The sequence below is a fragment of the Gadus macrocephalus genome, chromosome 12 (assembly GCF_031168955.1).
Source record: "Gadus macrocephalus chromosome 12, ASM3116895v1".
Classification (NCBI taxonomy): Eukaryota; Metazoa; Chordata; class Actinopteri; order Gadiformes; family Gadidae; genus Gadus; species Gadus macrocephalus.
In genome coordinates this window covers 21,314,581-21,327,557 of record NC_082393.1, presented here as the reverse complement: position 1 = coordinate 21,327,557, position 12,977 = coordinate 21,314,581, and the positions used below count along the sequence as shown (strand labels likewise).

At 42.6% G+C, this 12,977-nt stretch overlaps 1 protein-coding gene across 1 annotated transcript in view; it reads right to left on the bottom strand.

Moving 5' to 3' along the window:
• pde4ba (phosphodiesterase 4B, cAMP-specific a) overlaps positions 1-12,977 on the bottom strand; it is a 98,600-nt gene that overhangs the window by 72,396 nt on the left and 13,227 nt on the right. The window contains exon 2 of the mRNA XM_060066284.1: positions 11,160-11,256. Within this exon, the coding sequence (XP_059922267.1) occupies positions 11,160-11,256 (97 nt within the window). The remainder of the gene's footprint in view (positions 1-11,159; positions 11,257-12,977) is intronic.

The window sequence follows — 12,977 nt, the reverse complement described above, 5'->3', positions numbered from 1 at the left end:
TGCATGCACATGTGCACACACACACACACACACACACACACACACACACACACACACACACACACAATATGCAATTGATCACACTTTTCTCCCTCTCGACTCAGTAGGTTGTGGAAGCTGGTGTGAATGCTGAAACTTCACAAATTGCCCTGAAATACAATTACATCTCTAGAACTGCCTGATGGAAGGTCATGGTTATCTAACTACTAGCTAAGCCAACACCTGCGCAGCCAACGCTGGTTTCATTCACACGTACTCACTCGTTAAATCGAAACATAAAGAAATTTTTCTTGACTAAGATAAATCCCTCTTCTGAGAACAGAGACCAACTAGCGATTGCATCGCAGCACACTTAATGAGACTTGGAAGTGCTCTCGCATGGCTTCATCCCGGTGAGAACCATCTTTTGTGTCTCTGCTTACTGATCTGTGTTTTCTTTGAACACATTTGCAGCTCCGCCTGTGGTATGGTGTTGTGACTCCGAGCTTTTAAGTGAAAGTGATAGCTAGAGTGGATGAAGCCCTGTCCTTAATGAATGTGTCCTAGGTGATGAGCATGCCTGTTTAGAATGTAAGTCTAAACAAAGTATTATTGATGAGACTTACCCATTGAGTGTTTCTTTGTATTGTGAAACACGTTTACAATGTTCTTCAGACACGTTTGTCTGGCGTTCAATCATTTGTCGCTGCAATACGATAGGCAAATAACAAAATAAATAGTGATTGCATCTTTGTAAAATGCCACATCGCTGCGTAGATTGGATAAGATGTTGCAAAGCTTCAGCGATAAATGCTAGGGTGAGGTAGTTTTAATGTTACAAATGAATGCATAAGTACAAGTGACCTTTGGCCAGAGTTTGCTCATGGAAAATAAAAAAGTTTAAGCTTGCTCAACAAACTCCATTTGCATCTTATATCATTGCACATGCAAATATGCATGTGTTTCGTATTTCACACACACACACACACACACACACACACACACACACACACACACACACACACACACACACACACACACACACACACACACACACACACACACACACACACACACACACACACACACAAAACATGATGCCTCAACAAAAATAAAAAATGTTGTCAAAGGTTATTCTATTAAGATTTTTTGGGGCAGGCCAGACTGTCCAACAATCAGAACGGATCTTTTGGCATTTGCCCAAATGCCAGATGGTCAGTCCTTCCCTGAATGCCAAACAAAATAAAACATGCTTATATTGAACTATCATCTGAACAAGATGAAAGAAAAATATACGGCTCTGAAGAAAATAGACATGGAACAGGGAATGGGTGGATGTTTGTGGCACATAGAATACTTACAGTACATGCAAATGCCCACTTACTCAAATATGCTATTTAACGCATGCATTCTATCTTGCATTTTTGTAGTCACCCCCCTATTCAATTCCAAGTATTTCAATTTCGAGTGTAACATGCACAAGATCACCTGCCGGTTTATAAGCGGTGGGCTTGTGTTGTGCTTTTCAGCTTGCAGCTCCTTGACCAGTAAAGCGACCAGCTGACCTACAATTGTGTTTTTCCTTTATTCCTTCAGTGTAACAGCTGGGTGAGCAGATAGGACTCAATTACATGACTCGAGAGCTCAAAGTCTGGGTAGAAAGAATGGTCTTTACTAGCAGATTGGTACAGGGGAAATCATTTGACAATCAAGGCAAACAATCTGTCAGGAAGAAGGCAAAGACGTAGTCGGGAGTAAACTGGCACATATCGGAAAACCGGGAACCATAATATCGCTCGGAAAATTTGGGACGCTTGACGGCTTTTCGCTACCATGCTGTCCGTCTCTGGAATCAACTCCCTGAACATATAAAGACTGCCCAAACTGTTCCAAGTTTTAAAACCAAACTTAAGACAGAACAGTTCTCAACAGCCTTTGGCTAATTCCTGTTGCATGTTTTATGTTTTGTGCTTCATGTTTCATGCTCTTTTAACTATTTATCTTGGTAAACACAGTTTACGTTCACACAATTTGTAACTAATACAGTCTTTCTCTTTAGTTTACCGTTATGCATCGTGGATTTGTTGTTTGTAGTTGGCTAGCAGTATTTGCGCTTGCATAGTATTCTAAACGGGGACGAGTTGGCAATAGCTTGTTATTTATCAGTAGTTGTAAACCAATAAGACGACATGTCAAAAGTATCTGATTAAAGTTTTCATGAAACCTCTGATGCATGTATGTGTACGATTTAATGTTCAGGTGTTTTGTAGACATTCTTTTTTTCCTTTCTCCTCCGAATGTATTTGTTTTGCCCTAACGGTTAAGGTGATTGTTGGAGCCAGAGGCTGAAAAACTGATTTGCACTGTAGTTTACCATTGCCAAAGCAACCAAGCACTTAACTGGTTGTGATAGGTTGCCTCTATACAATGATGGTTGAGTGAGAATATAGCCTATTGTGAATGTTGTTTTTGTGTAAACAACAATAACATTGTTTTAAAATGGTAAATGATAAGAATTGGATAATAGACCAATATAGAATGAGCACTCTCATTAGCCTCATATATACTGTAATTGAGGAAATAGCATTCTATAAAATATAACAGCATATTTTATGTTCATTGGGATACTATTAACCTATTGATTTGAAATGGAAATATATTTTAAAGGCATGAGTATGAATGCTTGTTTCATCTTTGTCTTGATAATTTATGCAGAACAAATCATTTCTAAAACATGTCATCCCTTGAGTCAGCACGCACTCTAATTTGTTCCTTGGAAAATAAATGTTGACAATCATGTCCAAAAGAAAATAGAATCTGCATACAAACACACCCTTGTATCAACTGCATCTACACAGCCTACTGGCAGATGTCTAAAAGGACTTTTGTTGGAATGGGTGTAGCATCAATGAATAAATGTGTATGTTAAGTTTTTTTGGAAAGAATTGGACAACCGCAAAACCCCATTGATCCACCCTGTCAGTGAAAACCAAAAGATAACATGTGATCAGAGCATGTAATCAATGGTGACCTACAATGATCGCTGAAAGTTAGGTGCACTTTAGTCAGGCGTCATGCTTTGAACACAGACTATGATGCATATTATTCAGAAGACATTATTATTACCATCGCAGGAGGAAACAGCAGCCTGTGCCCTTCACATAATAACCAATTTTCACCTTAATATTTCCCTCCACCTTTATTGGAGAGGGAAATGATAGCATTTCCCATTAGGCTGACAGATACACAGGATATTAATAAAAACGGTGAAGTGTTATTATGACTAACGTTATGTTTTTTATTCGTCATCTTCGGTTAGGGACCATCTCAACTACGATCTATCAGACGATAAACTTGCATATGCCTGTCTGCCTGATTCCAACAAGCAATCTGTAATCAAGCCAGCTTGTCAGTGGAGGATGAACCGCCAATCCACCCAGACGACCTGCTGAGGAGCCAACCCCAGATCAGTAGATAGATTAAGACAGCTCATTTTAATTGCTATTCATGTGAATATATATATATATATATGGTATATATGGTATATATGGTATATATATGGTATATATGGTATATATATATATATATATATATATATAGCTTTATCAAGTAGCTTCAATATATATTGCCGCTTGTTAAAAGGATGGCAAGAGTTTTTATGTGTTTTCCATCTGGTTCATCACGGTCTTTATCTCGCTCTAATCCCCACGCCCTTGGACCCTCTAGAGAGAGGTGTGGATGAACTCCCGGGCTGTGGTTGTGTTTAGGTTCTCAACAGTAGCCTCACCCTCATGTTTCAGTTGGGGGAGAGAAAATACATTATCATTTAGTTATATGTTATATCCCATATTAAACTCTGTTGTATAGTATCTATTCATATAGTTTTATGTGGACAGGCAATTGAAGGTTTGATCATTATTTTATACATACATTTAGATCTTACTGTATCTGGGAAAAGCAAAGTCCCAAAATGTGAAGCACAAATGCTGTTTCCTCAGGCTTCAGGTTAGTTAAACTCTGCCTTGTGGTGACCCAGAGGAGTGTTGGGTTAGGTTTGAACGCCAAATGACTCGTTTCCTGCCAGCTCACAACAGAGTAACAACAGTGCCCACATGGAAGAGACAAAGACTGAAATAAAGAGAGAGAGAGAGAAAGAAGAAAAGTGAGTGAACATTGTGTGGCGCTTTAGAGGTTGGTGCAATTAAAAACCACTAGAATGAGGCGAAGATTCGAAAAACATTGTGACAAAGCGGAAAGTCAAGCAGCCTTTGGACCGGTATTGTCAACTAGTGTGGATGACATCTAGTGGTAATGTTAACTGGTTAATGCGAGAAGGGAAGGAGTCGGTCAAGGCCAGAGAAAGAGGGAAAGGAGAGAGAGAGAGAGAGAGAGAGAGAGAGAGAGAGAGAGAGAGAGAGAGAGGGAGAGAGCGAGAGAGAGAGCCAGACAGCACATTAGGATCGTTGTTAGATTGTCAAGAGTGACAAGTCAAGAAGCATGTGTGAGATAGCCAGGCTTTAAGAACAGGGAAATAGCCAGGCTTTAAGAACAGGGAATGCAACCCCATTACAACATCTCAATTTACTCCCATTTGTCAAATAATATAATATAAAAAAAATATCCCCAATCAAAATTCAATTCATCTTGAATCCCAGCTCATTTTGACTCTAAAGGAGTAACAATTTTGTCGAAATTTGTGTCCAAAAGTGCTTGGGTTTTGAGGCTAATGAGTGCAGTGTGTGGACGGACACGTCCATCTGTTCTGCAATGTGAGGACACAAGAAGGCATCGAACCTTACACTGGGCTAGTAAAGAGATAAAGAGTTGGCTGCATGCAATACACACACACACGCGCGCGATTGCAGTTTGTTCGCACGTATGTTGTTCCGACTGGCACTTAAAAATAGTACTTGGCATTGTGTAGCGTCTTATCCTAGCTACCTTGTTGTACAGGAAATGGGTTAACCTAACAATTGTAAATGCTTATCACCCGTTACTATGAATATCTTAACTGTACCGACATTGATAGATTGATGCGTCGGCTAAATGCTCTAAATGTAAATGTAACATGTGCGATGGCTAAAACGTGCGAGCGTGCTACTACCGTGTGACTATATGTTTGGATACCCGTGAGGGCCAACCCCGACATACGGTTGAATGTATAAATAATGGAAGGAAAACACATTTAGTGTATTCCGTCTCCTACTATAGCCTATTATTGTAAACTGTTGGATTTGAATAAGAAACATTTTATATATTTGGTTTGTTTCAGACACACAATTATTTCCGTGGATGTTCAACATTCCCTCGTTTTTGCTTCTTAATCTTAATAACGGAGAGACAATTTATTTCAGATTAGTCTTGATAACATATTGGAAATCGTTTAACACATTTTCCCAGCTTTCCACATGATGTCCTGCATGTGCTGTTATGTGAACAAACAATATAATAAAAATAATAACGCAATAATAATGAAATCAAACAGTTGAGAACTCCACTCTGCAAATATGGCGATGGGTGTCAACAACGCAACAACACAAATTTGGTTTGTTCTAGGCAGACATCTTACATACAATTATCAACAATTGTATGTGAAATAATGAATAAATGGCGTTCAATAATCAATTTGGGAGACACATTTGTTTGAGTGACATTGACCTTGTTTAGCATAGGAGTACTTAACACAGTGTTAGCTTTATGATACATACAGACAAAACACAGTTCTGATTCCATTGGTGCTCTCATCGCTGATCTCCCTCGCTCCAAGCAGAGAGCTTCCATCTGGCAGAGTTGGGTTTGGATGGCGGTCCGGCAGGCCTCAGGCTTTGTCGTCATCGGTCACATGCTTGTGAGGCCGTTTCTTCTCACTCCCACTTCATCCCTCGCAGATGGGGGGCTCGCGTCCATTTTCTTGCATGTCGTTTTCGCACGGCTGGGGGATATCTGTTTGTACGTGGACCGTCTGATTTGGTGCACTGCACTGTGTCCTTATTTAAGGCCCATCCATCAGTTTCACAACATGCACCCCTGTACACACGCACACACCTAATAACATGAACACTTATTTAATTTAATCAAACGCTCTGCTTCGGGACTAAAGCGCACACACACACAAACACACCCACACCCACACCCACACACAAGCACACATACCACTTTAAACTAATCCTACTCAAATGTTTGCCGCAAGCAAGACCAACTTCCCCAAGCCTAAGCCAAAATCCAATAAAATTGCACCCCCCTCAAATCTTAACCGCAACGCTAAGTAACCTTATTACCACACTTTCATGTAGTGATAATACAATGAGCTGGAACTCCTTTCATGCAAAAGCTCATACAGAAACACAAGCATCAAGGCCTTATCCATGAACAGAAATCACACATGTCTGCTTACTTTGTACAGCTGCTGAAATCATCAAAGGCCATACACTACTTGGTTCCCAAAGATGCATGTATGCATTTGAAATGTACAACACTCGATCAAATCTTAGTTTCAGTTCAACGCTTCATTGAAAAGAAGTACAATCACAATTACATTTTAGTTTTGTGTTTGTATTTTTGCTGACACTGGCTAGATCAGCAGGAAGTGAACTATGAAGGGGACACGCTAGACTGTAAAGAGAAAAGCATGGCTGACTTGGTTGAGACATCAAGGGTACAAGTTGTAAAGAAATACAAAGAATGACATCACCCTTTTCCAATCAAGAGGGGAGGACCTCTGGCTGTGCTCAGATACATAACAACAACGTTGGATGTGTGAGCAAAGGGGCTTACTGAGTATGGAGCATTTCGAGTTCAGAGATTCAATTACCTCCAATATCTTTCAAGAATTGTTTTTACCACATTAACACCGCCTTCTTGGCAGACAATACAATTCCCATCTCCCTATAATGCAGGACAAAAATCACCCACCATCAATCTGCAACCATTATATCAGCAATTACTTTTTGACCTTTTAACGAACGGCGTGAGCCAATGCTAACCAAAAAGGACTTAATCAGGACCCTAGAGCACGATTCATACGGCGGTTTGTGGTATTCTGAAGCACAGCGGGCAGAGTGTGCACAGTGCATGTCCCAGGCACATCAGGCCTCAGTGACACGGCCGTGGGTGGAGCGCCCACGCACCCCAGGGCCGGCGCATCACCCAAATATTAACACCGCTATGGTCCCCATTTCCTGATAACGGTTCCACGGTTTAGGCTTCAAGGTATCAATTCCTCTTGCACGAACACATGGCTCCCTCTCTCTTTAGAATAGAAAAGTGTTCAGTGAGATGGAGTTCACAGTAGAACTGTAGCCACGAAGGCTGATGCCGTCGCCACGCCGAGCACTAGCTTCTTTATTTTGTATATTCCAGGATGGCCACCCCCCCTAACCTTTATTTTTAAAAAAAAAAAAAAACCCAGAAAGTACCATGTCAGATTTGAAAGGGCAAAATGAACAAAAATAAGGTTCCTTGTGATATTTAATTCTTTCCTTGATTTACTGTCCTGACAAGTTGTAATATGGTTTTGTTTCATTTAGTTTCTTTTTACATTTTTCTTGTTGTCTCAACTACTGTTATTTCCATTTGCAATATGTTTCAGTCTCTATATACAGGACGACTTCTAGAGTTAGTGCATTATACATAAACAGTGTGGTCTTGTTTACTGTTTGGAGTTGCAACAGTTTTCATTTTGATTAGTTCATGTTTCCAGGAAGTTCTCCAATTAGGATTTTTTCTTGCCGTCTTACCTGCTGTTGTTTTGAATTGCAACATGTTTTAACATGATAGAAATGTATTTTAGTTAGCTCCTAGTTTTCCACACATAAGCATTTATGTTTGAATTACTGTTCGGAGATGCATAATGTTTTATTATTCTGTCTGAATAAGTTTATACTTCCAGTTAGTTTTCTACAGTTTAACCGTTTAAGTCATCCTATAATTATAGCCAATATTATACTGCTATGGTGACGGGGATGGCAGTAATGAAATACTATTCTTAAAGAATGATACAATTGAAATGCACATAATCTTAAATTAATAAATAGAAAGTTATTACCATACAGGTTCGAAAATGTACTTTATTTTGGAAATGATAGTAGGCCTACCGATTTTTGGGACACTTTGTGTTTGATAGAAATTGAAATCGAAAAAATGTAACAGATAAAAGGGATACATATTCAGCGCAAAGCATCACTGAAATAGCATAAGTGACCATGATTTAACTGGGTCAAAGGATTAAATGGGGTTTATTTTACAGCCATGGTTTGCATAGCCAAATTTTAACACATGATGTTGTCATGATAATTCTGAATGCCATGGCACAATCGGTTGACTGCAGCAAACTTTAAACGCTAAATTCTTCATCTTTGAAAGAGTCGAGCCAACTAATAGTTAACAGTTGGCTTGAGGCCATGTAAATAACACCTAGTTAGGTTTTAGAACCCACACATACAGATGAAGCCTCACCCTCCCTCTCCGTCCCTTTCAAAACACCTACTTCTTAGTATCCAGACACCTGAGGAAAGTCAGTTCAGGCCCCTCACTGCTTCAGCCTCAGCCACTTTAATGAGGTTTACTGCATGGCTGCGTCAGCATGGCCTTCAGCCCAGAATCCGGTGGCCGCCCTGGGTCTCCCTGTGCGGCATTCCCCTCCACTGAGCATCAAGCTGCAGGGGAGGAGAGATCCTGCAGGAGGGGGACCGCGGCGTCTCTGGCTCTCCGTGGGAAGAAAAGGGTGACCTTGGCTGAGCTCCACTGGATTATGTCCCTCCTTCGGGCGGTGTATGATGCGCTGCCCAATCCGTTTAACCTGCACATCTGGGGCAACAGCGCGACGGTCCTGAAGGTCATTGCTGTCGAGCACGCCGACGCACCGTAAATATGCATCAGCGGAGCAGGGGGGCAGCCGGGGGGGGGGGGGGGGGGGGGGGGGCTGCCAAGGACTGGCCTGTATTGGTAGAACTTGAGACCCAACCGGGGTGGTCCCCAACCCACGTTTTCATCACCTCATGGAGCTTGCCATGTATGACGAGCTGGTCTGGGACGCGGTCGATAAAACAGGCGACCGTCGTCAGGCTGGAGAGAGTTAGCATCCCTAAATGCTCGGGGTCTGATGCAGGGGCTTTCCAGCACAATCCTTGGGCCATAGCCTTTAGGCGTAGCCATCTGTTGGGTATCAGGGGAGTGAGGAAGAGGAGGAGGAGGAAGTCGCAGACAGCGACTCAGACATGGAGAGCCATGGGGGGCCGTGCAGCTAGGTGGCCGTCTGGACACAATCTTGGATCCCATCAGCCTAATTTGGGACACCTGAAGGAGGCTGTGCTATGCTCAGAGAACCAGCCCTTCTCCCTTCCTAGCAAGCCTGCCTTGTTGTTGCATATCACCATTGAAAATAAAAAAACTGCCGGAGATGGATTTTATAAATTCCCTACCAGAGAAATGGAAATGGAGACGCGAAGATAGGCAGAGAAAGGCAGAGAGAGACAGCGAGGAAGAGGGACGGATGAAGAGAAAGACAGAGAGAGAACAAGACAGAGGGACAGAATAGGAGACAGAGAGACAGAGAGAGGGACAGAGAGAGAAGGAGACGGATGGACACTGGGAGAGAGCAATGCCCACCCAGAAATAATCTTCTAACAGGCAGCAGCCAACACCCACCACAACCCTCATTCTTTGCACCTGCCACAGTCCACAGGAGTGGGACTCGCGTGCAAATCACACACACACTGTGTGTGTGCGTATGTGTGCACACACGACGTGAGGACACACACACACACACACACACACACACACACACACACACACACACACACACACACACACACACACACACACACACACACACACACACACACACACACACACACACACACACACACACACACACACACACACACACACCTCTGTGGCCTGGCTGGATGGGCAGGCAGCCAGCTGTTTGTGGAGACTATACAGACGCTTGCTCTAGGGGAACTTGCGTGCCAATGTAAAGGTCCATCCTCATTACTCAATGTGTTTGTTTCTTTAACTGTATGAAGTGTTTCAGGGAGTTTCCAAGGAACAGTAAATAAAAGGTGTTTCTTATTTCATTATAATTATTATATACTCACTTTGTATGGATTCAAGACGCAGGTCCATTACTATGCTAAGAATGATAAAGTTACATAAATGCTAGAGGGGCCAGGTTTCTTGGTTAGCACATGTACCAAAATAACACAAAACCGTGTCAAGTCCCATACAGAGGCAGGCTCAGTGTCAACCAGAAGAGATATTCACACAGAGCATTTCAGTTATTAATAGTGGACAAAGGACTGTGACATTTCTTACAAGTTACACTCAAAATATAGCCGCTATCTTACAGAAACCCCTGTAGCTCCTATATCCATTGGCCCAACAGCACAACTGGCGTGCATGTTGGAGTCCATATTACAGCACTGTTACATTTGACCTTTAACGTAATTGGTGTATTTATAATCGAATATAGTATTGGCCTGTTTCCGTTCCATTATAATACAGTCTTATTGCTGGGCCTCTGACAAAAACTAAGAGCAGCGAGCATATCACTCAGGTCTTAACTGGTATGAAATGGCTCCCTGTGACGTTTAACACTGACCTTATTCTTATGATTAAAGGACAAATAGTTCGTGACAAGCATCACTGACTCCCTGTCAACCTATACTCCCTCAAGAGCACAAAAATAAACCAAATCTAAAAATAAAAGTTGGTGATGCTGCATTTATTAATATTGCCCCCTAAACTTTGGAACAAGCTCAAGGAATCAGCTCAGTAAACAGCCTTTGAATATCATTTTACATGACAAATGTATAGCTATACATCAGCATTTTACCTATGCTGCTTTCTCTGCTGATTTAATTGTATTGACCCATTATGTTGTTGTTTTTTATCTGCTGTTCCTTTGGCTATCTTTTGCCACGTGCTGTTCAGCCTTCTGCTGGTGATTACAGCCGCTTTTCTTTATGAATCTGCCATCATAAATAAAGCCTATTTGATACCATTTACAAAAAAGGTTGCGTTTTTTTAGTGTTTGCTTGGATAAGCATTGGGTTCAGAGTTAGCTTTACTAACACGTCTGTGATGTTTTAGTCTCAAGTTTGCCTGTGTTTGTGTTTCAGGGTGAGATTAACAGCACTCGGTTCATCCGAGTTCCCCGTGCCCAGGCGGACTGCACTCACATGATTAGGGGACACCGAGAGCACACTCTTGCTCTTCCTCATCCCTCCGGGCAGATCTCCGTCTGTGAGTCCGGCAGCTGGGCCCTCGGCTGCACACCTGAAACACAACCGGAAACCGGTTTAGCTTCGGAGATGGAGACTGCGCACGCCGGGGCGTGCGCAGAACCCCCCCCCCCCCCCCCCCCCGTCATCATAGGCGTGGTGTACAGTGTGCTCACGAGGCGTGGGCACACTGGCATGGACGAGAACAATGGAGAGACAAAGAGCTGGCTGCATGCATTGAGGCCCGGTATCCACCGCACACCGTGGCACACAAACGACTGACGCACTTGCGCACACGCACACACGCACACTGACGCACTTGCACACACACACACACAAACTGACGCACACCTGACACTCTTGCACACGGACACACACACACACAACTGACGCACACCTGACGCGCACACACACACACACACACACACACACACACACACACACACACACACACACACACACACACACACACACACACACACACACACACACACACACACACACACACACACACACACACACACACACACCAAATATTGGCTCAGGCCATTCAAGGACGCCCTTAAAATAGAAAAAACTGGCAATGTGCATCCAATGATCCAAACAGAGCAGTCACCTGTGGATCTTGAGGACACACTGTCAGGGCTCGTGGTGCTCTAGTCTATGCTCTGGTATTGTAATGCAAATAAAAGATTTTGAACGATAAAAATGGCATGCATGTGTTCCAAGACAACGTACCTTTACCGTAACATTAAAACAAATAAAATGACACACCCAATGTACTACTGATAATACTACTGAGAGATTAGATTTGAAGGAATATCTCCACTGTATTCTTCCTAGGGCAGCAATACACACAGACATACACACACACACACACACACAGGTGCATTGTGAGATATAGCCATATGGGACATAGTATTATGGGATTTCACTGTGATGTTCCTTTGAAAACAACTAGAAATACAGCATAAAAACAGACTCTTCCCCAAAGTATGGTTCTGCTCCTGAATGCGCAGCACAACGACTCCTGAAGGCATCGTAAAAGAACTCCAAGATAACACAATAAAAAAAATAGAGTTCATGACCAAAAACAGAACCATCCGTTGGGCTCTTAAAAATGTGTCTTGCTTGCCATTCAACGCATCGGCTTGACGACAGCCACGGAGAGCTGCGACCTCATCCGCGGGCCTTTGTTCTCAGCGCGGTGGCAGGCCCGCCTGTCAGAGCACCAGTGTAAGCCGCACGATGAGGCGGAGATGATTGTGCCGCTCGCTGCCTCTGGCGTCGGCGGGGAAATGACACATCTCAGGTCTTCAGTGCGACAGAGAGTATTTAGACCATCGAGGTGATGTCTCCAAAGTGATGAGCCTTGGTCGAAGGACAGGTCGTGGGAGAGAGACTTCTTTGGAATTTTCTTAGGAGATCAAAATATTAAAGGGTCAAATGCAAGCTTAAGTAAGGCCTAGACTTACAGGCATTCCACCAGTTAGTCATCCGTCTGCTTGCGTTATCATGGGTAAGAAGATAAGCCTCAAAGTCCTATCAGTGATATGCTAGCGATGGAGGAGTCCGAATGGGAAATAGGGAGCTATCTGCCTGCAGTGTTGCCACCCTGTCGGTTGAATAGGAATGAAAATAATAATAATAAATCGACCACCAGGATATATTTTTATTTATATCTAAAAACCAGTTGGGGAAATTACCAATAGGGGATGTAAACGAATAATGACTCGGTACTATTGTAGGTAATGTCATGCAATGTATAATAAGAAT